Source organism: Aspergillus niger (assembly GCF_000002855.4).
Source record: "Aspergillus niger supercontig An02".
Taxonomy (NCBI): Eukaryota; Fungi; Ascomycota; class Eurotiomycetes; order Eurotiales; family Aspergillaceae; genus Aspergillus; species Aspergillus niger.
Window position 1 is genome coordinate 1,575,738 of NT_166519.1, and position 25,848 is coordinate 1,601,585.

The window sequence follows — 25,848 nt, forward strand, 5'->3', positions numbered from 1 at the left end:
GCGGGCTCAAGTTGCTGGATGGCGGCGGGCGGAGACGGATTGCATCGGCGCGCAGATGAGATCCTGTGCTGTTCTTTTTTTCAAAGATGCAGGGGGAAAAAGGTCTGACAGGTGGAATTAGATCAGATGGGGGTTGACGATGGAGAGCTGAGGATGTAGTCTAGTCGGGGATGGTGTTTTTTTTTTTTTTTTTTTTTTGGTCTTCATGTGAAAAAGAAATGAGCAGGAATGAATAATCAGTCAGTCCATCTTTTTGGTGGTGGGGGAGAGCCGATGGAAAGCCGATCGCCGCGGTTATTCTTTTGTTTTGTTTTCTCGGAGTTGCGCTCAGGGGATGGTAAATGGGGGATGGGACTGATTCCAATGACTCTTTGGGGGGATTGGTTTGACATTTGGAATAGCATTGAATGTCTGTGAAGGTGGACAGGGGTAGAGTTGAAAGAGAAGAGTATAGAGAGAGTCGAGTGGTGAGGAGTGAGTATTGGTTGGTTAGAGAAGAGCTGGGAATGACATCAGGGTCCAGGCGCTGTCACCGGCAGATCTGATGGAGAAATAAACATGTTCGAACTCTCAGTCTGGATTCGGATACTCCGATTGAGATACATCCTATTCTACGGAGTACAGAAGTACGCTCTCTACATATTGATGTATTCATCCTCCAGCACAGCAGCAGCAGCAGCAGCGACGACAACAAATCCAACTCTGCCAAGAAGGATCTGGTCAATAGTTGCTGCTGCTCATCGGTAGTCGCCGCAAGTCCACCCAGCAACTGCAACAGCAACAGGCATTGGATTCCATCCGATCAGCCCATCATCCTCAGATGATCCCGTGGCGGATCCTCGTGATGTCAAGTCACAGTCACTTTGCCTTTTTTATTTTTTTTCCTTCCTGAGGCGGAGTCTCGGAGCGACGTAGGATGACGGGACATAGGCGAGGCCCTGGAGGTGGTTGGCTGGCGGAGACCTCCTTCATCGGCAGTCTCCTATAGTACTGTACTGTGTATATCCCAAGTACCAACTACTAACGTAATCAACGGTCGAACGGGCCACACGGTCAGGCGGGCCATCCTGAAATCCCATATAAAAGATGTCTTTTTGATTCTATTATATATCAACCAGTACTACTTCTATGAAGCTCTAACTTTGTAGATAGTTTATATATATAAGAATAAGTATTCCATGAATTTTTCAGATTTTTAGAATTTTTACTTTGATAATGAAACCAGATTCTTATATAATACATATAAATACAGATATTGTAATATGATAAGTCCATAAGTAAAAGTATATTCATTTTTAGAAGGTATATAGATATTATTTATATTATTTAAAATCTATATAGAAGAAATCTAATTCTTCTAGACCTGGATGGTAGAGATATATTATGTTTAAAAAGATATCTTTTGTATAGTATTACCAGATGGCCCGCCTGACCGTGTGGCCCGTCCGACCGTTGATTACGTTAGTATATACCGAGTAAGTCATAGTGTCTTCTGTCTAGTCTGGTTGTCCTGCAGGTACATCCCGGGTTGGTTGGTGGTTTGAGTTGAGGGGGAAAGAAAACCGGAAGTTCGGCTGTTCGATCAGGTGCTCATTTGTATACGCTGAAAATAGCTGGTATCTTCTAGTCTTGACTGTCTTGAAAGCAGACATGCCAAGGACTGTCATCCAACTGGATATCCTCGGGATCCGATCAGACCAGCCTACTATCTCTTTATGTATTCAGCAAGACTTTAGACCCTGAGAGGGAATTCTGGGTGGATGAGAAAGGCAATTTAGTCGAGATGGATTTGTGGTACCGTATGGTCATCATGCCGTATTATGACCCCAAATGGCCACTGGTCACGGGGTCAGGGACGAAACTTTGCCGTATTCACCTTGTCCCGTTTGGGTATGGTCCAGTTGGATCTGCGTGATTTTCCTCGTCGTTTCTTTCTCCTTCAAGGGTCCCGGGCATTTCGTACGACCTCTCTCGTGGAGTTAGACCAGATTTCTCGACTGTCGGATTACTTCCTGCCACGGTACTTGGACCGAGGTTCAATCAATCAATCATAAACCCACCGCCTTCAGTAGACAGAGGAGTAACAGGATAGAAGGGGAACCTGGTGTGTGTCCACGCAAGACCCCCAAGTTCGTACGACAGCAGGACAAGGAATCCGCCCCAGCTGAACCACGGAAAACTTTGTCTTGACCTGCCGGAACATCTCCGCGGCACGATGAAGATATTAACGACGTGCCCACCAGAAAGGGGAAGGAAAACCTCCTCATGACTTGTCGATAGGAGAAAAGGGAGGCTTCTACTTTATCGCCTGGATAAATACTACACGGTTCTGGTCCAGACTGAGCTAGCTGGAACCGACTTAACAATGGCATTGCTTTCAAGGTTGCTCGCATCCACCCCAGTAGCCACTTCCGAGAGAAGCGGAAAGGAATGGAAAAAGGACAACGACACGTTCTCCTGCTCTCCACTCCGTTTCGGAGCCTGCATGGCCTGGCGGACGGGCCACCAGCAGCAGCAGCACCAGAGGAGTAAGCCCATTCGAATAGGGTATAAGTAGTAACTTGGACCACGGAGGCAGTGACGAGTTTGACGACTCACCCTGGGCGGATCTTCGGCTGGGTCTGACCTTGCAGTGGATCTCGCTCAAGTTGGTGCCGCGGCCGAGGAAAACCGCTTCTAGCAAGGAGGGAATAATTGCATCGAGGACCTGAGTGGACAGAAAGACAAAGAGAGAGGGTGGGAGAGAGGGGAGGGGAGGGAGAGAGGGGGATTTGTTACTGGGCAATGAGGGGAGAGTGGCTCTTATGATGTTAGAACGACAAAACTAAAGCAGGGGCAAGGAAGAATGCGTAGAACTACTAGAACTATTCGAAGAAACAGAAACCGGACGGGTAAGAGAGCATCAGTTGTTTTAAAAGCAAAAAAAGTAAAGACCAGACGAGGCGTCAAAAAGTAGTGCAAAAGTCAAAAAGAGTTTGTCCAGCGGCGGCGAAACCGAAGCTCGTTCCGTTCGGTCCATTTTCCCCTCTCACTCTCTTTGCACCGTCTCGCGTGAGTGGATGGAGTGGATGGATGGGGTTGATGGGCTGGATTTTTCCCCTGGGAAAGTCTCTGCCTTGGACCCAAAAGGAAAGTTCGAAGAGAAGCCAAAAGAAAAATAAAATAATAAATTTTTTTTTTCCCCTTCTGCTGTCCCCATTAAATATTATTTTGCCCACTCTTTGCTCGAATTTTCCAACCCACCAGGCTTGGACCAAGAGAAGAAGGCCCTTATTCGACCTTTTCTTTCCCTTTAATAACATCCCCGTTCTTTTTAGTAAATAATTTTACCTCACATCTTTCCCACTCTCACCTTCCCACCCATCCCCTCTCACTGTCCTTCGCGCTTCTCTCCTACTTCCCCCCCGAACCTGCTGGCTATCTGGGTATTCCATCATCAATTTCCTTTATGTCACCTCTTCCGCTGGCCTCCTTGCGACCCTCTGCCAGCCCTCGCACGTCCCTTTCTGCCGCCCAGCCGCGCGTTTCCTGCGTCTGAATTATCAGATTCCATACCCCGCCGGCTAACTTTTTTACCTGTTGTTGTATTCCTATTACCATTTGTCTTTTGCGATCGTTCACCGCGTCTATTTTGCGTGAGGGGGAAATTAAGTCCGCTGTTTTGTTAGCCCGGTCTTTTGGGAGAGCGAGAAAGACGACAGAGAGGAAAGAAGAGGCTTTTGATATTCGATCCCGGCCGTCGTCATCTGCCTTTTCCCTTTTCTGTTTTTTTTTGGTTCCCTTTTTCTTTTCCTTGCTAATTTTATAATATCCCACGCCCCCGGATTTCTTGTTGGGTGCGTCATTCTCCATCTACCGAGCACGCAAGGGGGGATTCCCATAACCGACCTGTCTTTGGGCAACCCGGACAGGCAACAAGACGGCCAGCAAACAAAGAAAAGAACAAGGCTAAATCCCCATCCCCCCTTTCCTCCATACATAGCCAAATCCAATGGTCTCCATGGTTGAGACGAGCAATTCCACACAAAATGACAACCCGGCCACCGAGCCGGTTGTCCCCAAGACCGAGCCGTTGCCTGAAGGCTCGATCAGCTCGGCGGTGTCAACACCTGAGGCCGAGGGGGAGATTCTGATGCAAGATGTGACCCAGACTCAGAAGCGCAAAGGGGGAAGAAAACCAGTACGTAAGAATTCTTCGATTCGAGGGTGGCTGTCCTCAATTTGTTTTTTTACCCCGGATCCAGATCGACCCTTTTGGCTTTTTATACCTCGTGGTGGTCGTTGCTTGTTTTTCCCTTATCTCATTTCTATTACCTTTATCTATCTATCATCAACATCCATCACGTCTTTTGGTGTTCGTCCAGCATCATCACTGGCTGTGCTGTTGGTGCCTATCGCTGGTTCTCCCCCAGTGATTTGTCCCTGCGTGCCAGTCCGGGGCCCCGCACTGCGTTTATTATTATCATTTATCATCGCGATTGTTCATCCTTATCGTCCTGTCACATCCCTCCATTCCTTGCTGTCCCCTTTTACTTATCTCCTCCATCTGCACCTTATCCCCCATCCCCTCTTCCAAGCCTTTATCGATCTTGTTATCTATCTGGACCCTTGATCCCATCCCCTTCCCCGACATGAAGCTAACGCCCGCCGTCAGATCTATGCTACCTCGGAGGAGCGGAAGCAACGCAACCGCCAGGCCCAGGCTGCCTTCCGTGAGCGTCGCACAGAGTACATCCGCCAGCTCGAGTCCACCATTAAGCGCAATGAAGACTCCCTGCAGACCCTTCAGCAGAATCATCGTAGCGCCGCTGATGAATGCTTGATGCTGCGCTACAAGAACTCCTTGCTCGAACGTATCTTGCTCGAAAAAGGTTGGTCTTCCCCGCTCGCATAACCCAACTCGCAAGCTTGCAAGCCCCCCTTCCTGATAAGCGCCCTCGGGGCGATCCTTGTCCCGTACTTGAGATACTGACCGACCGTAGGAATCGATGTGCAAGCAGAGCTGCGACTGAAGGCCGGGGCCCCCGGCGCGGGCGCTGCTAAGCCCACCCCTATGGCAGCGAAGCCTCCCTCCACCCTGGAGCGCGCTGCCGTAAACCGAACCTCGGCTCAACGGCATCCTGGCATCGCTCCCAAGGAGCCCTTTGGCATGGCTCAACATCGTGATGGTGCGTATGGTATTCCGTCGCCACAATTTCAGGCCACGCCTCCGTCCCATGTCTCCTCCCCGTCCCACGCCAAATCCCCGGGTTTTCCCTTCCAGGGAGCGATGTCGCCAGTTGGGGTGGATCCCCAGGCGCAGCAGCGCTCGCAGATGCTGTCGCACTCGCGAAATATCAGCCAAACCTCGCCGCCGATGAGCATCGGCCAGCCGGAGTCGACCGACCCAAAGGCCGCCATGCCGGGTGGTACGAATCCCCGAGCTCCCCGCGTCCCCTCCGCGTACTACCCATCGCCATTCCAGAAGCACTATGACCAACTGGGTAAGCTGACTCCATTCCCGCATTGCTGTTTTCTTCCAGGTCCGTGGTGGTGTTGAACACTTGGTTAATGTCCGCATAGAACAGGAGTATGATGCCCAGGCCGACATGATTGACGAGGAGCATGATTCCACCGTGGGCGCCTCGCCCTACGTCTCCGGCTACAACAATCCCGCGTCTGTGCCGGCGGGCTCTCACCCCATGGGGGCTCATAATCTCAACCAGTACACCCAACATGCGGCAGAGGGAGCCAATGGCGCCTATAACAATGCGAACCACCTCATGGGGAACTATGAACCTATGTTGGATGCCGATCCATTTGGATTGAGTGCGAGCATGCATTTCCAGACTCCTTTCAGTTACGAGCAGAATAATACCCGCCATTAACCCGTTTGTTTCTTGTTTTGTACTCTCAACCCCGTCACGGATTACCCTCTTTCGGTTCGAGGGACATCACGGTCGGAAGGAAGAGATATGCTTGACGGATTTCCTTCATAGCTTTCTTCTATGACTGGAAGACAAAAGTTGAAACTTTGAAGCATTGCCTGGCGTTTGCGGTTGATACCATTTGTTTATATTGGTTCGCTTGCTGTTCTGCTGTTGCTGTGGCGCTTTTGATTGATTGACGCCTTTGAAACTGGAAAAGAAAAGCGGTCGGCTGTTTGTTCCTTTGAGCGCGGGATGAGCGGAGGAAAGAGGATTAAAAAGGGAAAGAAAAAGAAAGGCCGCGATAAAAGTTGAGACATGGTTCTTTGTGTACATGCATGACTGGTATAATGGGCCCGAGGGAGACTGCGGTGCAGTTTGAACCGGGTCACACTCTTCACTCTCAGCTCTTGCGGACATAGCTATATGATGTTCTTATTTCTTGCTATGGTGATGGTGATGATTTGGGCTGCAGTGAAACGGTGGCTTGCATATGTATTTCTTGCTGATCTGGGTTATGTTGCATCCCTGCGGCATTGCATTCTATTCCATTCTTATGAATCATTCAATTTTTTCTCAGCTTCTATCTGTACTTCCCGGTTCCATTTGTTGCTACTTTTGTCATAGAGAGTGTGTATAGTTTCCCTCCTGGGAGAGCTCTGAAAGCTATGGGGGAGGTATCTACTCGATTTGGGAAGTACCTGGAGTGGCAGGTGACCAGCTACGGAGCTCGGCAATTGGGGGGAAAGCTTACAAACGGCCTGGGGGCGAGAGAGAGAGAGAGAGAGGAAGAGGAGAGAAATGAGTAGTGACGTATGACAAAAGAGGGGAATGGGAATTGGGGATGGCAGTGATCTACAGATCACCCCCAGAATGCTGTAGGGGGAGAGCGAAAGAAAAAGCAACAACCGTCCATTCTACATACTGTAGAGCGTAAGCCCAACTGAAGGCAGCGATGCAGAGCATCATCTCAGCGTCATCCGCTGGTGTTTTACCCTAAGCCCTAGCTGCTGCAGACCAATCACAGGCCGCATTCCCGGATTCGCTTAGCAGCAATTCGCACCTTACCGGATCGGGCGAGTGCAACCACAAACGTCGCCTCCATCCACCGTCCAGTCAACCCCCTTCACTCCAACCACCATCCTATCCCCATCCCCCTAAACAAAGGAGAGGTCAGCTACCGTTCGTCGTCGAGGTTTCTGCCTGTGTCGACTCTCCCCGCCCGCTCCGTCGGACCGAATTGTTGCGATAAGAGAGAGAGCCTTCCCCGGAAGGCCCCGCATAAAACCAGGCGTCATGGCGGAGATCCGGTCCAAGGTGCGTTGCTTTGAAAGAGAATGGCCCTCGTTTTCTCTCCGTCTGTTGCTGTGCGAGGGTGATGGAAATCCGCGATTTGAGGGGAGGAATATTCTACGGCTGGATTGATGGAAGGGTGCTGGGATTGGGTTGGGAGCGCAGTTGCATTGCAACGAGCGGGGTTTGGGCGACGGCAAGGAATATTGCACAAATCCATCCTGCTCCTCACCACTCGCGCCATCACCACCACAGACGAGACGAGAGAGAGAGAGAAAGCGGCAGCTTTAAACATCTGGAAATGCGAAGGCTAACATATCATCTACTATAACAGAACCTCTACGAGCTTCTTGGTAATTCTCGCCCTTCCCTTACCTACCTACCTACCTACCATACCTGAGTTCTATCCTGCACTTTGCACTACCTGTCGTGTTTGACTTTGCCTTGGTCTCTCTTTTCGCATGTCGTCGATCCATCTACACTTCGAATTCGTGAAGGGATTACATCATTTTCTAACCTCAAGCGTGCTGTTGCTCGCGCTGCGCAACTACAGGCAATGACCCTGAACTCGACCCCAACAGAGCCCCCGAGCCCCCTACGAAAGCCGTAGACAGGCCGGCTCCCCGTGTTGGCAAGCGGGACGCTCCCAAGGAGGCCCCTTCCCAGCCCCGTGAGAACAACAACAACTCTCGCCGTGGTGGCCGCGCCACTGGCAACGAGGCCGGTATGTATTCCCACCTACGTTGAGTTCCGACTCTTTGGCAAGTACATTCCGACTGATTTCGATTGCGTTCAGCTTTCCGTGACCGCAACGCCGGCAGAAACAACAACCGTGAGAAGCCCACCGATGAGAAGGACGCCCAACGGCGCGGATTCCGCGCCCGTGAGGACCGTGGTGAGCGTGTCCGCCACGACCGCCAGTCCCGCACCGGCCAGACGTAAGCCCCTCTCTTCATCATCTTGTTCTCCATGGAGACGGGAAAAAACGAGACATGGGACCCAATCGAAACTGACATATCACTGGATAGCGACACCCGCAAGCAGGTGAACCAGGGCTGGGGTAACCAGAGCGGCGAGAAGACCTGGGACGATGAGAAGGCCGGCGAGAACATTGCTCAGACCGATGAGACCGAGCCCCAGACCCCCGGCGAGGAGAAGCCCGAGGAGGCCGCCGACAAGTCCAAGTCCTACGCCGACTACCTTGCCGAGAAGGCTGCCCAGGGTGACCTGAGCGCCAAGCCCGTCCGTGCTCCCAACGAGGGCACCAAGCTCGACAAGAAGTGGGCCGCCGCCAAGGAGCTCAAGCGTTCCGAGGAGGAGGATGCCTACATCAAGGGCAAGGAGGACAAGTCCAAGCGCGAGAAGCAGCGCAAGGAGAAGAACTTCCTTGAGGTCGACATGCGCTTCGTTGAGGCTCCCCGCACTGGTGGCCCTGGTCCCCGTGGCGGCCGTGGTGGCCGTGGTGCTCGTGGTGCTCGTGGCGGCCGTGGCAACGGTCCCCGTTCCGAGCGCCCCGCTGCCGCTGCTGCTGCTACTCCCGCTGTCGCCGTTGACGAGAAGAACTTCCCCAGCCTTGGCGGCAAATAAATGCAGTTTTTTCCCCCTCATAAACTGGCATTTATAGGCTAGCATCCATGCATGCATGTCCATGCTTCCCCCTCACATCTTTTTTCTTTTTCTTTCTACGCATGATCCTCACTACCAATAAACCCTCCCTCCCCAACGCCCCTTTTTTTCTCGCTAGCAATTTAGGTAGTCGAAATCCAGGGATCCAAATGAGATGAGAACGAAAATGAAAGTTTTGTGTGTGTGCATGAGAGAGAGAAAGAAAAGAGTGTCTATGTGTGCGTGTGTGTGCCTGCTTGCATGTGTGTATGAACTGAATCTCAAATGTGACAAAAACAAAAAAGGGGAAACAGACAAAAAAGGGAAAGGGTGAAATTTCGAACATAAGCAATGGAACAGAAGAAAAAAGATCAAAAAAATCCAAAGGTTCATCTGTGCAATATGCCTCTTTTATCTATCTTATCTATGGCTATGGGCCCCTTTTCCACATATTTTTACTTTCCTCAATGCAAAGTTTCAACGTACAGTCGTCTTCTCTTCTTATGGAATGATGAAATAATAATTATTTCTTCCTTCTCTCTCTCTTCACCTTATCCTTTTTTGTACTTGTCCCCCCTTTGTCCATTGTCATTAAAATTTATCCCTCAGGAAATCTGGATGGAATAACACCCCATGTAATAATGTTTTGCGCTTTTAATGTTCATGTCCATGTCCATGTCCATATTCAAGGTCATATGAAAGGAAAGTGACTTTTGACTCGAAGCGTCAATATGCTCTGCTGGCACACCACCTTTGGCAGTAACATAATTTATTTCGATAGTTGATTAGGTAGTAGCAAACGGTGATTCTTGGACCACCCTACTAGTATTCACATATCATGATGTATGAGTAGTAAATAGTATTTTAAGTAGATAGTGGATTACACTTGAGTCATGTCTTCTTGGGATTCATTGGATTGGAATGGCATGATTATAGTACTATATTGTGGTAGATCTGATACTATAACTAAAATACTATGGAAGGACAGTACCACAGGCTCGGGGATTAATTACTAGACTGTTGGACTGGGTAGGGGCTATCTACTTTGTTGCTATAAAGCTTCTGTTTTACTTAAATTAATTTAATTTACTTACTATTGTAATTGGGTGGCACGGTTGGTAGTAGTGTGACTTTAGATTGATAGGGTCTTTACCCACACTAAGTAATTGTATACTGAGTAATTTAGGAAGGAGGCTATTTTCCAATTCAAGTGTCTCACAACTTCTTCGGTTTCTCAAACTATGTAACCAAAAGTATTCAGTCAAAAGCTTGCTAATCCTTGAAGTACTTGTTGTTCATCAGACCCAAAGATTGCTATATATAGGTTTTCACGCTCAGAGTTCCAGACTCTCAGATCCATAGCCGAACTCTTCGCCAGTAGATTCCTCTGGCTCAGACGACGTCTGGAACTCTTCGACAGCTTTAGCTGCGGCCTTCTTCCAGTCCGCCAGCGTACTGGTCGAGAACACGTTGTTCCCCTCGTCCAGATAGGCTAGCCCCTCCATCGCCCGGCCCCCACACGCGCGCTGAAGGGCCAGGAACGCGAAGTGGCCGCCGATCACCGGTCGAGCGTAGAAATTCGGCCCGGGGAACTCGCCCTTACCCTCCGTGTTGTGGAGATCGGTGAACGGAAGGTCGGTGACCGTCTCATTGACCCATTTGGCGACGGATTCCAGGACCTCGCTGCGGACGTTCTCGCTGGCAACGGCCATGGAGAAGAACTCCCAGTCGGTCTTGGTATACAAGTGCCGGCTGTCAAGTGGGAGGCCATACTTTTGACGCACGTTGTGGTACCAAATAGACTGTCTCTGGTATATATGGCGGGGCACGAAGCCAGTCTTGTGCGGGTGAGGGGGATGGGGATGGAGGGGTCTCTGTTTGGAGCCGGACGTTGCGTGTGGAGAGGTATCGCTGCCCTCCAGATGGAAGCACAGCAGTGCATCGGCGTACAGATTGTAGATGGTCGTCCACGATCCGTACCAGTCGTAAGCGAGCTTCGCGTGTGTTTGGTCTCGAGACATGCCCAACTCCTCCCACTTGGCGATGTAGGTATCTGCGATGTCCTATATAGGTGGTGAGAAGATTTTCCTGCGTGTATGACTGCACAACTAACCTTGTAGTATGAGGCGTCTTCATCATTGCCAACCACCTCAGCTAGCTTGCTCATGGCATTGATGCCGACGATACCTTTGAGCGCCAAGTTCGTTTGAAGCGCCAGCCAGCCGGCGAAATCATCTGTCGAAACTATTTGAGAGTTAGCTATTGCCATGAGATCCTCTTAGGTGAACACCTTACGCTGATTCTCTGGCTCCAGCGAAAACTCCACCAAGTAGCCAGTCCACTGTTTCCAGAGACGGTAACTGCGCTGAAGCCATCTCTCTGCCTCACGTTGGCCCTGTATACCACCACCCCATCTTCCATCCTGCTTATCGATACCTCCATGTGCTTGAAGGCTTACCAGAGGAAAGTACCCGGGATGATCGTCCGAAAGTACAGGGCTTTCGCCTTGTGTCGACCAGATGGAAGACGCGGCAGAATCTTCCGAATAACGCAGCGAGTTCACGATGGCCAAACCCATGATGAGGATGTTACCGCATTCCTCCACCGGCATGTACTCATCGTTTCCATCCGGATGCCCAGTGGCATTCGGGAAATGAGTTCCCAAATCATGCATGGCGTAAGTGTTTGGGTATTGTCCACTCAACATGTGCTCGATCAACGGCTCCAGAAGGTAGGCCAACCACCGCGGGTTAGTATACAAGAAAAACGGAAATGCAGGGAAGATGACATCAATCGTCTGGAAGTTTCCATTAGATGAGATCTCTTTCAGAAACAAGATCGGATCTTCAGGCGTTCCAGAGAAGGTAGTTGCCCCCATGACCTGTCGAGCAGAGAGTGCGACGATGTCAACGTAGTCGTGAGCCCCCGACTGGTAGGCATCCTTGGCTAACTGCTCCGAGTAGTTGGAGGCCAACGCACTCGCCTGGGAGAAGTCGTGGTAGTGGAAGTTCAGGAGCGCGTCAACACTAGGGAACCATGACTCCCACAGAGGCCGCATCAGAGTCAAACCACGTGCAGAGGCATATTGGACAACAGGATCTTGGATCAAGGCAATACTAAAGGTTACGCTGGCGCTGGTCGGCCCAGATTTCCGGTTGAGGACGAATGACTTGGAGAATGCAAAGACCGGCTCTCGGTCTCCAATGGCACGGAAGACTTCATCGTTGACGTTGTCGAGGACTCCTTGTGTCAAGAATGTTTTCCTTACGGCCGACGCCTCGCCAGACTGAAATTGGACATCCTAGATGCTTGGGTCAGCAACGAGCAGAGTGACACTACTCTCCAGTTTACATACGGCGGGCGCGGTGAAGTGAAGAGTGCCCCATTCGGCACGATCGCGGATTTCCGAGAACAGCAGCTCCGACTGTCTCTGAAATCTCCACCTCCGCAGAGCTGGTTTGTTGTCTTTCGCATCGAACGCGTCATACTGCCAAGAGATGTGACTCCGGGTGTCACCGCTCACCCAGCCTCCGTTGATGTCCATATAGACATTTACGCTTACTTCACCGTGGACATGTACTGTGACATATGATGCGGGAATCGACTGCCGCAGAGTCGATGTAGGAGTGATGGGAGACAAGAAAGAGACGGTGATCTCCAGGGGATGGGAGGCAGAGGTGGAAGGATCAATGCGGTAGGTCAGATTGGTGGTAGACGCGTCGTAGTTGGCTCCAAGGTATGTCGGGAAATCGATCTGTGTCCTAGCAGCGTCTATCAGTTGGGATGAAAGCGGATGGGATGATGCTGTGCCTACCCAGACAGGGATTCGTGAGGCTTGCCCAACAATGGATACACGGTGCCTGTGCTCGGAACATGAGCCATCAGAGAGAGGCCCACCTCCTCGCCAGTGTAGAACATGGGCCATTTGGTCCAGGGTTCATCTCTGGCATTTCCGAGCCATGTGCTTAGGTAGGGGTTCCGCACGATCAGAGGCAGAACAGGCGGCGTCAAGCTGGACGCAATGCCGACGGTCGCCTGAAGGGCGGCTGCCAGCACCGCAAGGGATGGGCGCATTGTGGTTGATTCAGAGCAATCAACCGACAGGTGATGAATAAAGATATCAGACAAAGAACAGGCGATGATGGATAGGATGGGGGAAGCTGTCCATCAAGCAGCACTGATGGATGAAGTTGGAAGAAGAGCGGAGGTGGAGGTCGGGGGATGGTAAACAGCTGAACAGTAAGCACCTGATGATGCAATCATTCCATGACAGGGCAACGATCGACACGGTCGGGACAGCGAACGAATATTGCACTGTCCGAGCCACTATCAGGCTTCTTAGAGGATGGCTCAAGATGATATGAATCGATTGTAGTAATTTGTACGACGTATGGGGACTCAATGGCAAAGACAGACTCTCCAAGAGCCAAAATGCGGGGAAAGCTGGGGATTCCCGCATCGGGACGATAAGCTAATCTGCCAGGCACCAGAGATGACTTTGTGATTGCATTCTTAGTAGCCCAGCGCTTGGCCTATAAGTGTATCAATATGGTAGCTGGGAAGTTTGCTTTCCTGGGAGCGCGACTCAGCTAATAATAGAGAAAGTGAGCTCAACTCAAGGTGAGGTACACTGTGATCCCACAGTTGTTACTGCTTGGTAACTTGCGTATGCAGGAGCCTTTTATGTCATATTCATTCAATGATATTGCCGTTCAAGTCACATTTGTACATTTTCAGAATGTCGATCAAGAAGAAAGAAAGGCTAGGTTTGTAATAAAATTATGTTACCCTGTGATAGTGTTTCTATGCCAGTACAAGTAGTTACAACCTGCCTTTGAACTAAAAGAGAGCATACGTCGATACAAACATCTTACAAATTTCCATTTATAGGCATGGAGTATATTTCAAACACTTCTACTATCCTTTCAATATGATGATATACGGTAGCTTCATGTTAGTAAGATAGGTATATTCCCGAATGTCAGAATACTTTCTACTATACCTGCAGGACATCCATCAGTATCTCAGAACAGCGTTTTACATACTGAAAGGCGTGAAAGCCCTCTATTGTACTCTTTGAGGAGACATGACCCCGAATACTTTCGTCCACAATTAGACATGTAATACACACGGAGATGCGCTGAAGCCATGGCTTGGTGGACATGTCGACTGTAACATGAGCTGTTTCATGACTAGGTAGCTAACTATTCCTGCTACTAGGTGAAGATTCTCAATGCCTATTTAGTCTCTTTGACTTGGGCAGAGATGTAGACGTTATGAGTAGTAATGATATGAACCGGATGGATGTCAAGAGTTAGGGCCCGCTCCCCTTAGCTCCCTAGATTACGAACAGATGATCTTACACCTGACTACTTACTACAGCCCATCTCAAATTAGATAAGATAATAGAAAACTAGAGTTGCACAACCGTAAGTACTAATACTTTGTATCACTGAAAGCCCTATTCACATGTGCTGAATCGAGTGTGCATATTACCGACCAATCAACGACTGTCGTGTACTGCATTTCTGTCCCACTTTGGTTATCCCCGCCCCAAAAGAGTAAGGGCCTAGCCTCATCTGGACCAACTACCCCGCAAATGTATGTCACTAACTACAAACGGTAATCAATACATCTGAGTTGAAGTTGTGCTTAGAGACGAACACGCTGCTCTGACGATTATACAAAGATATTGCCCAATATTAGAGGTCTCACTGAATCTTTAAAATTAACTGCTTTTGGTGGGGTTTACACAAAGGTTTCGTCGAGCCGCTGTCATACCTAATCCCGATCTGACCGCCACGAAATATGTCTCCGATGAGGTTTGGATGCATGGCTTCTACAACAGAACATGAGTGACACTTTCTTTTTCTGTTTTCTTTTCCCTTTCCGCAGCATTACTGATCACTTGGTTACTTGAAGTTGTTTACTGGGCTCATGATACTATTATATCTGACTATCTAAAGTATCCATCTTCAGCAACACAAACATTGGCTTTCCCCCGCGCACGCGTCACAGCTTTGTTTGGACCAACGCTAGCATAGTCCCTGACTACGAGGTCCACTGATGTTTATGAGAATGACTAGAACCCTCTGGCTGTATATCATGGCTCCGCCAATCCTCGCTTAAAAACTATTTGCGGAATTTCGAAATCCAAGAAAACATGTGGTACAAGGCTAGAGGGCAACAGTCAAACCACAGCATGTCAGTGAAATTTAAGGCAGACAAACGTTCTACCACTGGGCCATAATAAAGCCCCGTTGCTATTGCTGGAGAGCAAAGATGGAGCCCCGTGCAGCAGCCAGTCATTTGCACAGCTTCAGGAATGTGGGTGCTTTTGCTTGCATCTCATCTAGATCGTGATGAAGTGGAACCCGAGTGACAGAATCACCTGGATTGCACGTGTAAGAGATAGCTTCTGGCAACACCTATATCCCCAGTAATAAAACCACCCATTGGCGAGTGATCAATGAAGAGCGTTACCACTTCTTCTTTCCCGGAGAAACCACGACGCCGTAAAAGTGGATGTTGAAAGCGGCCGACGCGTGGAAGGGAAGACACGCTATGAGGCTGGACGTTGCTTAGTTTCACCGCAAGGGGAACCACCGAACCCTCGACGCGGATGACCACGCGCCTCGTCTTTCCCCATCTTTCTCCCCAACTCGCTGCCATTGAGTCTTCTGACCCTGACCGTGACCTTGGTTTTCTCCCTTGCTTCCTTTCTCTTAACCTTTCGGACCCAATTGCACCAGCTCGTGATCTCCACCCCGGAAGACGTGTGTGCGCGTGTGTGGGCATCGTGACTTGGTACTACTAGTACTTTACTACCATTTCTACTAGACCCTCTCACCCTAAACTCCCCCCCAACTCTCTCTTTTACTTTACCTACACCACGACACCACCCTTTTCTAAAGCTCCTATTCTCCGGGGCACATCACACCCTCAAATGCACTCTACCATGTCCGCATCACACCCCAGCCCCGTCAAAGACGGTAGGCGAGTCCTCGGCGAGAAGCACGCCAACGCGTGCCTGTCACCCGCCCACCATCGGCACGTTTCTGTCTCGCCCCTCAAACAACGCCCTCTCCTTGAGACCTCCTCCTCTCCTAAGAAGCTCCTTCCTTCGCCTCTCTTTGCTGGCCAGAAACGCTCTATCGATCAGGTGGATAGCACCAGCGAACCCCAGATCAGCCATGCCAGCGCGCAGCCCCAGTCGCGGCCAGAAGCATCTCCGAACGTGCAGCATGACGTTCAGCAGGACCCTCAGGTATGTACCACAACAATTCCACACAACACACAGCCAAAAATGCGTCAAATCGTCCATTGACTCTAACAAAAGCCGATCCAGCCACACGCGACGCCTGAGACACCCACACAGCTTCTAGAATCACAACAACACCAACCACAAGAAGATACCCACCCCGACCAAACATCAACAACGACGTCAACGCCCCTCATCCCCGAAGATCCAGCAACCCGCAAGCGCTTCATTCAAGAAGTATGTACTTAAAAACTCTATTCATATTGACAAAGAAACTAACAAATCCCCAAGAAAGCAACCCTCCTCCGCACGCGCCTTCAAACAGCTATGCGTCACATCCACGACCCCCAACTCGATCGCCGTCTCTCCGCCCTAGAAGCCCACAGTCGCAAATACCCTCGTCTATCTCTCCCCCAAGAACAGCGAATCATGACTACGCCGAATTCCTCTTCTACATCATCATCTTCCTCCCAAAACCAGAACCAGACCACCCCGCGCCCTTACCAACCCACTACACACCTCCCGCTGCATGAAACCGAGACCCAGAACGCGTCCGGCCTCTCTTCCCCACCCCTATCAACGGGAACGATCGCAACACAGAAGGAACCGGAACAAGAATCACAGACACCCGCACAAAGAGAAGAACGCGATGATGACGATGACCCCATGAAAACACCCACCCAGAAATCAACAACACTTCACACCCACACCCACCGCAGAACAAATACCCTCGGCTCCCCAATGCAATTGAGTAGTCCTCCGGCGACGGTATCGAGGCGTAGAAATACAGAGACTAGCAGTGGAGAAGAAGAAGAAGGGCCACAAGAGAGACAACGCCGGTTATCGCAAAAGGGGGATGCAGTGGATGGATTGTTGAAGTTAATGGGAACGGGAGAGGGTGTTGTTAGTGGAACTGCTGGGGTCGCGTGAGTGGTTTAACTTGTTTTTGGTTTGGACTTTGGTTATAGATGGTATTGGAGTTGGGGTTGGGTTCGTTGGTCAAAATTGGATTTGTGTGGAGTTTGTGCTTGCTTGCTTGCTTGGTGGCTTTCCTGTCATTTTGTTTTGGGGAAGCGTGTATTAGTATGGGATTGCTGGGGTGCATGTATGTGCCGTGGATGGGATGGTGGAAGACATACACATAGATAGATAGACAGACGTTACATACGTGACTACTTAGGACCCATCGCACCACCAATGGGTTCAAGTGGGAAGTCAATGATATGATACCAACATTGGAATGAAAGTCAAATCTACATGCCATTGCTAAGTTAAACGACATTATATACAAACAACTTCTATGTGCATAGTAGTAAGTAACTTAAACTACCGCACCTTCTTCAACTTATTCCTCTTCCTTCCCAACACATCTCTCCCCTCCTCAATCTCACCCGCAGCCTCTCTCTTGGCCTCACCAACCTCCTTCAACACACCCGTCCTAACAACCCTACCCTCAACACTAACACCCTCCTCACTCCACTCCTCCATCTGCCTACCCACCCTCTCCTCAATCGCCAACACCAGACTCACATCCCGTTGCCCAACAAGCGTGACCGACTCACCCTTTCTCCCTGCACGCGCCGTTCGACCAACCCGATGCACATAATCATCCGGATTCCTGGGCACATCAAAATTGACCACCAACTCCACCGACGGAATATCCAAACCACGGGACGCCACATCCGTCGCAACGAGCAACCTCGCCGCGGACGCTCTGAACCTCGCCAGATTGGCATTGCGCTCCGACTGCGGCAGCAGACTATGCAGGGATGTAACGCGGTGAGACAGCCTGCGGAGCATGCGCTCCAGCAAGTCCGCCGTCTTGGTGTGGTTGCAGAAGATGATGGCTGGTTTGGAGGCGTTCGCTTCCGTGGAGAGGAGGACGTGGAGGAAGGCTTCGCGGTGGGTCATGGGGACTTTGAGGTAGGTTTGTTTAAGGGTCGGGGGGATAGAGGCGTTGTTTTCGGTGGAGATTTCGGTGACGAAGATGGGGGGTTTGGTGGACGGCCGGGGCATGGATTTCAGCGCGCGCACTTCCGGTGTTAGGGTTGCTGTGAAGAGGAGGGTTTGGCGCTCGCTGGAGGGTGGGAGAGCTGAGAGGCAGGTTTCCACGTCCGGGAGCATGCTGCCGTGTCCTGGGGCGAGGAGCCGGTCTGCTTCGTCGAGAACGACCATGCGGACGCGCTTCAGGCCGCGGATGGTGTCGGAGCCGGAGGTGTTGATGTGGTCGGCGAGACGGCCGGGCGTGGCGATCACGACGTGTGGGCGTTGTGCGAGGGCCACGGCTTGTGGGCGCATGTCGGTGCCGCCGGTGATGAGGAGGGGTTTCATGCTTTGGGGGGCGGAGATGGCTTTGATTTGTTCGTAGATTTGGAGGGCAAGTTCACTAGGCACATCGGATTAGATGATGAATGATGGGCATTGGGAGTGGGGGATAGGTTCTTACCGAGTTGGAGTGAGGACAAGGCCGAAGATACCGAATGGATCCTCCGCCCATTTCTGCAGCATGGGCACTGAGAAGGCAATGGTCTTACCGGAACCAGTCCGGCTTCCACCAATGCAGTCCCGGCCGTTTAGGATCTCAGGAATACACGCTTTTTGAATGGCGGTTGGTTTGCGAACAGCCATGGTGGTTAGGGAGCCGATCAACCACGGCGCCACGTTGAGAGAGGCGAATGAGTTCTGCGCATCATTGAGACCAATCTCCAGAGCATCCTTGATCAGGACAGGCTCGTCTTTATCCGATGTGGCGGGCTTATTCTCTTCATCTGCGCCCTTCTTCTTGATACGGGAGAGTGTGGGGAGCGGCGCCGGAGCAACGTAGGAGTCGGTGGAAGACTCCGAGAGACGTCTTCTCTTGGGGGCGCGGGATTGCAGTTCGGTCTGCTCGACCTCCGAGTCAGAGGACTCGTGGGATTCGTCCACAACAGGTTCTGGAGAGCTGGAGGGCGCCATGATTGGGGTGGAAACTGGATGAAGATCTGATGCGCTTCGATTTTCTTCCAAATTTCGCGGCAGAAAAAGAAGTCCGCGCTGAGCGGTGACGGACTTACGCTAACTTAATTGGGGATAGACTGTATTTGAGATCGGACCAATCAGAATGCTTCAACTACAGGGTTGTATTTACTTCGAAAGAAATTATCTGAACAAGGATACATTGGTGGACAATATAATGCTGCATTCACCCTGCTGGAATTATACGTCAAAGGAACTGTCGACTGCAACTCATGCCATGTGAAAATGGCACTAAACCTGTACAAATCCCTCCCAAATTCGAATAATGATGGTTCACTCAAGGCCCAGCTGCCCAAACTCATCCGTGATTGTAACCCAAGGTAAAACGCCGGTTCATCAAATGCAAGCGACATCCAACAACTATACACTCCAGTACCACGCCGCGGTGGTACCGGCGGTCGAAACCGGCGGAGAAAAACAAATAATAACAGATACAGCGCCAGGTTAACATGACTATTTGCGCTTAAAGAGCTGCATGACGGAGGGTCTATATCATTGACAGATCATGAACGGTAGATGCCTGCCCTAGAATCAGTCACCTGCCCAACTAAATTTTGTAGCTTTGGTGTACATACCTGGAAATGACTGTGGTGTCTGTCCAGCCCCCAGCCCCCGTGGAAGCGGGATCTGGGAGATCGAACTGGGCATATCGATCCTCCGAATCAGATCGACCATCCTTTCCGGAGAGAACTTCCCCGCGTTGTATGCCGAGGCAGAAGGTATGATGCTGAGAAGGTAAACAATGTCGCGCGGCAGAGGTGCCGGTGATCCTTGCGACCGGAACTGGCTCCCGGATGGCCCACCCATGGTCTGTTGTGTGCGCTTCTGGTCCAGCTGGCGTCGCTGCGTCGTCTTGAGGGGCGACTCGGCACGTACGAACTTGCGCGGCCGAGCCATGTCGTCATCGAAGTCATCTAGCTGGCGTTTGGGCGAGTCTGTCGCAGACGCGTCCTGATACCGCGCAGTAGGCGTGGCATGACGGGACATGGCTTGCTCGGCCGGGTATGCCATCTTCGGCCGTGTCTGAGAGGGAGAGATGATGGGTCGCACAGCGGTAGGATCGAAGCCAGGGGTCGAGTATCGGTGTGCAAATTGCTCCAGAGTGGGATCCTCTGGGAACAATTCGCGCATGCGGTTTTCAAGATTGATCACTTGGACAAGATCACCGTACCGCGACTCGTATTCGTGGAGGAAGGCAAAGATAGGCTTCGTCTTCTGGACGTTCTCGGGATTAGAAGCAAGCTTCCTGACCGTCATCTCGAATACAGCTCGTGCATCTGGAGACTGTCAGTATGGGATCCGTAGAATTTTAGCCATCAACATGAACTTACTGATAACGTCGTTAATGTCGATGAGATGCTTCAAGTATTCCAGCGCAAAGTTTTCGTCCTCAGGGAACAGTTTCGCACCACGCTCGAAGATCTTCGTCGCAGCGGGGTCTTTGTAGCAATGGTACTCGATGAGAGCACTGGCAATGTAGACATCACTGGTAATGCGACCCCGCTTGCGCGCATCCGCAAAAATCTGTCTCGAGCCGGGCATCTCCCCAGGCTTGCCTTTACCTTGGATGCGGCGCATGGCACGCATAAGAGCTATCCAGGCAAAGGATATCGTCTTGGAAAGAATACCAATCTGTATGGCATGTGCTTGTCGGACCGCGTCAATCTGTGCGTTCTTGACGGACTCTCTCGCCTTCGCCTCACTCTGATCGTCATCGTCATCCTCGTTCTTTGTCGGTTGTTTCTCGGGATTCATCTTTGCGAAAGTCTCTTCGAGATGAGCAACATCTTGCTGCTCCCGAGTCCGGGCTTTGGCGATCAAATCGTAGAGTGAATCCAAGAGTCGGTCATAGGGTTCTCTGACTTTAGCGCCACGCTTGACGGGGTCCTGCTCCGAATCAGAGTTAATTTCCAGCCAGTCCGCACGCTTGAATGCAAGCAAGCAGCTTTCTGGATTGCCGTCGATTCCGTGCTTCAAGAACTCATTCCCTTCGGTCTCCATGTCGTTGTGGAAACAGAACTCAGCAGCTTCAAACCACAACTCGGGCAGGAATCTTAGTGCCATAAGTGCTTGCTTGTAGACATAAACCACACGCGTCCGGAAAACGCTCATGTCTTCCTCCTTCAAGACAAGCGGGTCGCCCTTCTCCCAACTGATCCAGCGCTTCCAGATCTCGACCTGTTGCAGGAACTCGATATCGCCGTCCGAACCTGGAACGGGAGGTAACCTCGGCAGCGTTGTCCGATTGAGATCCCTAGTGATGTTCTGCAATTCAGTGAAGGAGCTGCGGGCGGTCATATACGCCGGAGACTGCTCCTGTAGAAACTTGCGGCCCTGTTTGAAGAAGAATTATGATTAGAGTAAGAATTCCAAGGAACAATTTGTTAGATTCTTACTGTCAGCTTGTTCAGGCCCATCTCAAACTGGTCATACTCTTTCCAGAGAGTATTGACAGCCTGCGTGGGTACCCCAATGGCCCGTTGATAGGCTTTCCGAAGCAGGTCCATCTTTTGTTGGTCCTGCCATCCAGAGCCCCCAACGTTTCCTGGGCCAGAGCGGATGAATTGGACGTAGTCGGACCAGATCGACCCCGAATCCTTGTCGATACCGATGTGCTGCAGCGCCAGTTCATAGGCCGATGAAATGATTCGTCTCGCTTGACCATTTGTGTCGGTGGTGAGGGGATTCCGGCGACGAACGTAGTCTAGGTACACGGTCCAGAGTTGCACGTCCGCAATCGTCAGCAGAGTCCGGTTGAATATTTGCTCCAGACGGAAGAGTTCATTCAGTTCGGACTCCATTGTCGCGTAAGCCACCCATTGCTCAGCCTGAAACCGTAAGTCGATCTGATCGCCTCCCAAGAAATACAGTAGAGGCCACTTACAGAAAAAGGGAAAACCTTCAGAAAGCGCTCATATACGTCGCGTGCGTTATCAATTCTATTGCGACTCCTATGTTCGTTAATCAGTTCCAGCCAGGCGGGAATATCACCACGGGGGTCTTCTTGGATGCGGTCTTCCAGGATGCCAACCCGGTCGTGAGGCAAGCGACCCTTGGCGGTCGAGGGCGATTCGGGGGTGACAGAGGTCCCATCCTGCGCCTGTTCCGACGGGGCGACACTTGCGCTGTACAGCTCCTGGCCCGAAGCCACTGACACATCATTTTTAGAAGCAGCAGGGAAAGAACTATTAGGGGCATTCTTCGTGCTGGCAGACACCTGCGCAGCTTCATCCAATGATACATCAGGGGTAGAAGTAGCTTCATTTGCATTTCCTGAAATGGGTTGCGAAGGTATAGTATTCATGTCTTCGACACCTAGTACAGCTGGTGGCTCATAATCTGCCTCACCCGCATCATCCTCATCCTCATCCTCGACCACAAAGCCCCCAATTGTCCTGGTCTTGGGCGGAACCGAGGCCCCAGTGGCGAGGCCCGATGCTGACGTCTGGGACTCAGCTCGTGAAGGTGTCTCAGAAGGGAAGGCATTGCCAGCTGGCTGACTAGGGTCTGATTCAGGGGGAACAGGCAGGGAAGTAGAGGTGGTTGTGGTAGTAGTAGTAGTTTGTTCGGGGGGATTGGAATTGGAAGGAGAAGCATCATGATCAGGCACATTGTCCTGTTGGTTGGAGTCTGTCAAGGAAACAGAATACTGATCTGGCAGTGATTTGGAAGGATCATAGTCATCTGAATCTGAACTATCTGCACCCTGCTCTTCCACTGTCTTATAGTCTCCAGAGTCCGCATTCATAGCCTGAGCCTGGAAAAAGGCCTTTTCAGCATCATCTTCAGCCATGACCGACGGGGGGTGTGATTGAATGCGACAAAGGTATTATGGGATATATGTTAAGGGAGGAGGAGTGTTGGTAGTTGAGGAGGGGGGGAAGCAACGAAGGAACCTGATTGAGTTTGATTAGCTGATTGAAGTCTTGAATGGGGGGAGACAGCAGAATGAGCGATGAATCATTCATTCACTCATGAGAGGGGAAGGACCCACGACGATGAGAGAAGAAGCGCGCGGTTAGGTGCTGGGGATGAACGAGGAGGGAGGGGAAGGTTCAGGGGAGAGACAGAATCTGCGTCAAGATAGGAGCGGGCGATAGACACGAGAGGCCGCTGGTGGATCAGCGACACTGACGACAAGATGGAGTTCATCCGCTCGAGAGCTTCTTTCTTTCTTTGCGTCGCCCGACCGGTGTTCGCCCACGTGATCTAGGCGGTGGGCGCGAACTTGGGCGCAGAAACACGCGGCGCGTCGTCGATCTTCCTGCCGCATGTTTAATTACTGCTGGCCGCTGCATCCCCATTCATTCAGTTGCCAAAGAGATCGTCTGATCTTCTTTTCTCTCTTGTCTCCTCCCTCCTCCCTTTTCATACCTCTTATATATCTCCGCAACCTCTTCGTCTCATTCCTCTCTCCATCACATTTCTCCACGTCTAATCCTTCTCGTTCACTAAACCACTCTTTCCACCCCCCTCTCTCCATATTACTCAATAAAGCAATTCCCTCCACTACCGCCCCTCCATCGCGATGTCGGTCGTTTCTCTTCTTGGCGTGAAAATCGTCAATAATCCTGCCTCTTTCCTCGACCCCTATCAATTTGAGATCACTTTCGAATGTCTTGAACAGCTGCAGAAAGGTACACTGTGAACCCCGCTCCCGTTAATTGGCCGCCACTAACGAGTTTCCAGATCTGGAGTGGAAGCTCACCTACGTCGGTTCGGCGACATCGTAAGTTGGACCTGAAGCGAGATAAAATCAGATCTATCTGCTAACCACCTGTTTCTCTAGCTCCGAGTATGACCAGGAACTCGACTCCCTGCTGGTGGGACCGATCCCCGTTGGTGTCAACAAGTTCATCTTCGAGGCCGACCCCCCAGACCTCAAGCGCATCCCTACTTCCGAAATCCTGGGAGTTACCGTGATTCTCCTCACTTGCAGCTATGACGGCAGAGAATTCGTTCGTGTCGGTTACTATGTAAACAACGAATACGATTCCGAGGAGCTTATGGAGCAGCCGCCGGCTCGGCCGATCATCGAACGCATTCGTCGGAATATCCTTGCTGAGAAGCCCAGAGTAACCCGGTTTGCCATCAAATGGTAGGTATCATCTATTTGTTTTTCTTGTCATACGATACTAATAACTACCGCCTAGGGACTCGGAGGAATCTGCTCCCGCTGAATACCCGCCAGATCAGCCCGAAGCCGACCAGGAGGGAGATGACAGTGCCGCCTACGGTGCAGAGGAAGCAGAGCTCGAAGCAGCCCTCTTCAAGGAGCTCAACGAGCTGGAGCCTAAGACCGAAGATCAGGAGATGGAGGGAACCGAAGGCCCTGCCACCAAGGAAGAAGAGGAGGAAGATATCTCGGATGCCGAGTCTGAGGACATCGAAGATGAGAGTGACGAAGATGAGGAGGAACTCGACGAGGAAGAGGGCGACGACGGCGATGAGGACGTCGAAATGGGCGATGATTCCGAGCAGAAGGATGAATCAGCCGGAGGCGCCAGCAACAACAACCCGGCGGCCCATCAACAACAGCCCGAGTTGATGGTGCACTAAAGCAAATGAAGAGCCCCGAAGTTATACTACCTTTCTTTATCTTCTATTCCGTCGAATGATTTTACGACTGGGTTGCAACGTGTTTCATGACAACATTCTCATCTATCATATCCCCCGCCACCTTCACATCTTTGCAAGTACTTAGCTTATGACATAGAACCGACCAGCCAAACAAACATAATTCGAAAAAATGCACATACTTGATTCCAACTCATCTCTCTCTCTCTCTATCTATCTTACCCCTCCACATTCCTCACCGCATCAAATGCAAGGGCAATCTGAAAAGACCCAAGCTACCATGGCAACTGCATGTCATCCCTAACCGAGTACGTTAGCTGAAGAACCAACGCAAGGCCAAAAAGCAAGTTCCCAACAGGGCAAAACCCAAACAAGTAGTCTAGCTTACACAATGGAATTGATCTACAACACATAACTGCATATTCGAATGATATTAATTCCCGCGTTTTCTGCTGTGTAACTTCACCACTTACTTCGCACACGATTACTACTCCGTACGCAGTAAGACTGGTCCACATTCACCCTTGAAGATGACAATGGCTAAATACAAAATGTGTTATTGAGCTTATGAAGTGGGTATTAGTTCTATAGTATCAACTAACGTGACAATCCTTAATCTAATCCTATATAATACAATATTAACACAATATCCCTATTCATATTTCATCTGAGAAGGGTCAGAGGGGGCTGCGGTGAAGACCGATATCTACGCAAAAAAAAAGTAGGTGAGGATGGGAATGGTGAAGCAAGGAAAGAGATGTATTCATCTATCTACCTATGGGCTGCTTTCTGTTGCTTGGTTTGGTAAGGGGGGGATAGGGGAAGAAGTCCTTGCGCTGATGCGTAAGTTTTCTTTCACTCTTTTTTTTAACCTTTGAATGGTGGCCTGTTATATGTGGAGAGTGTTACTATAGCTCTCTATGTGGAAATAGAGGGTTGGTGATGAATGTGTATCTATTCTTGCTTATTGGGGGGGTGAGGTGTTCAAATAGGACTATCTATCTAGGACTTTACTATGATGATTGGATGGGTGAGTTCTTCCCAGTGGTGTTTAGTTGCGGTGAATTTGACTTCCAAGTCTTATAATAATATTTCTACCATGCAGAAAGATAAAAGTTTGATCTCTGCAGAAAGTCTACGTTTCTTGAATTGGTTGAAGATCCGAACAAGCTCGATTGAATCCGAGAATTA

At 50.6% G+C, this 25,848-nt stretch overlaps 8 protein-coding genes across 8 annotated transcripts, besides 1 other annotated feature; 4 read left to right on the top strand and 4 right to left on the bottom strand.

The window, feature by feature from the left end:
- Positions 1-1,023: 1,023 nt before the first annotated feature.
- Positions 1,024-1,467: a repeat region (Title: weak similarity to transposon Tan1 -Aspergillus niger).
- Positions 1,468-4,000: 2,533 nt separating this feature from the next.
- Positions 4,001-5,867, top strand: An02g06700 (uncharacterized protein; the record flags this gene model as incomplete). Its single annotated transcript, XM_001399768.3, has 4 exons — positions 4,001-4,180; positions 4,655-4,871; positions 4,983-5,483; positions 5,563-5,867. 4 exons carry the CDS (start codon positions 4,001-4,003, stop codon positions 5,865-5,867), a joined length of 1,203 nt encoding a protein of 400 aa, XP_001399805.3.
- Positions 5,868-7,202: 1,335 nt separating this feature from the next.
- An02g06710 (uncharacterized protein) lies at positions 7,203-8,786 on the top strand (the record flags this gene model as incomplete). Its single annotated transcript, XM_001399769.3, has 5 exons — positions 7,203-7,223; positions 7,534-7,552; positions 7,753-7,923; positions 7,996-8,137; positions 8,228-8,786. The coding sequence occupies 5 exons, from the start codon at positions 7,203-7,205 to the stop codon at positions 8,784-8,786; spliced, it is 912 nt and encodes a 303-aa protein (XP_001399806.1).
- A 926-nt stretch (positions 8,787-9,712) lies between these two features.
- On the bottom strand, positions 9,713-12,878 carry An02g06720 (uncharacterized protein; the record flags this gene model as incomplete). Its single annotated transcript, XM_001399770.3, has 7 exons — positions 9,713-9,742; positions 9,899-10,043; positions 10,173-10,867; positions 10,918-11,048; positions 11,100-12,105; positions 12,160-12,565; positions 12,619-12,878. The coding sequence occupies 7 exons, from the start codon at positions 12,876-12,878 to the stop codon at positions 9,713-9,715; spliced, it is 2,673 nt and encodes an 890-aa protein (XP_001399807.3).
- Positions 12,879-14,760: 1,882 nt separating this feature from the next.
- An02g06730 (hypothetical protein) lies at positions 14,761-15,602 on the bottom strand (the record flags this gene model as incomplete). Its single annotated transcript, XM_059746379.1, has 2 exons — positions 14,761-14,851; positions 15,196-15,602. 2 exons carry the CDS (start codon positions 15,600-15,602, stop codon positions 14,761-14,763), a joined length of 498 nt encoding a protein of 165 aa, XP_059603400.1.
- A 160-nt stretch (positions 15,603-15,762) lies between these two features.
- Positions 15,763-16,995, top strand: An02g06740 (hypothetical protein; the record flags this gene model as incomplete). Its single annotated transcript, XM_059746380.1, has 3 exons — positions 15,763-16,071; positions 16,153-16,302; positions 16,357-16,995. 3 exons carry the CDS (start codon positions 15,763-15,765, stop codon positions 16,993-16,995), a joined length of 1,098 nt encoding a protein of 365 aa, XP_059603401.1.
- A 396-nt stretch (positions 16,996-17,391) lies between these two features.
- An02g06750 (uncharacterized protein) lies at positions 17,392-19,020 on the bottom strand (the record flags this gene model as incomplete). Its single annotated transcript, XM_001399773.1, has 2 exons — positions 17,392-18,451; positions 18,512-19,020. The coding sequence occupies 2 exons, from the start codon at positions 19,018-19,020 to the stop codon at positions 17,392-17,394; spliced, it is 1,569 nt and encodes a 522-aa protein (XP_001399810.1).
- Positions 19,021-19,114: 94 nt separating this feature from the next.
- Positions 19,115-22,873, bottom strand: An02g06760 (uncharacterized protein; the record flags this gene model as incomplete). The annotated part of the gene is made up of 6 exons (XM_001399774.3): positions 19,115-19,174; positions 19,251-19,567; positions 19,656-20,357; positions 20,412-21,414; positions 21,477-21,908; positions 21,965-22,873. The coding sequence occupies 6 exons, from the start codon at positions 22,871-22,873 to the stop codon at positions 19,115-19,117; spliced, it is 3,423 nt and encodes a 1,140-aa protein (XP_001399811.3).
- A 735-nt stretch (positions 22,874-23,608) lies between these two features.
- An02g06770 (uncharacterized protein) lies at positions 23,609-24,639 on the top strand (the record flags this gene model as incomplete). Its single annotated transcript, XM_001399775.1, has 4 exons — positions 23,609-23,717; positions 23,770-23,809; positions 23,870-24,178; positions 24,234-24,639. The coding sequence occupies 4 exons, from the start codon at positions 23,609-23,611 to the stop codon at positions 24,637-24,639; spliced, it is 864 nt and encodes a 287-aa protein (XP_001399812.1).
- Between the last annotated feature and the right edge of the window lie 1,209 nt (positions 24,640-25,848).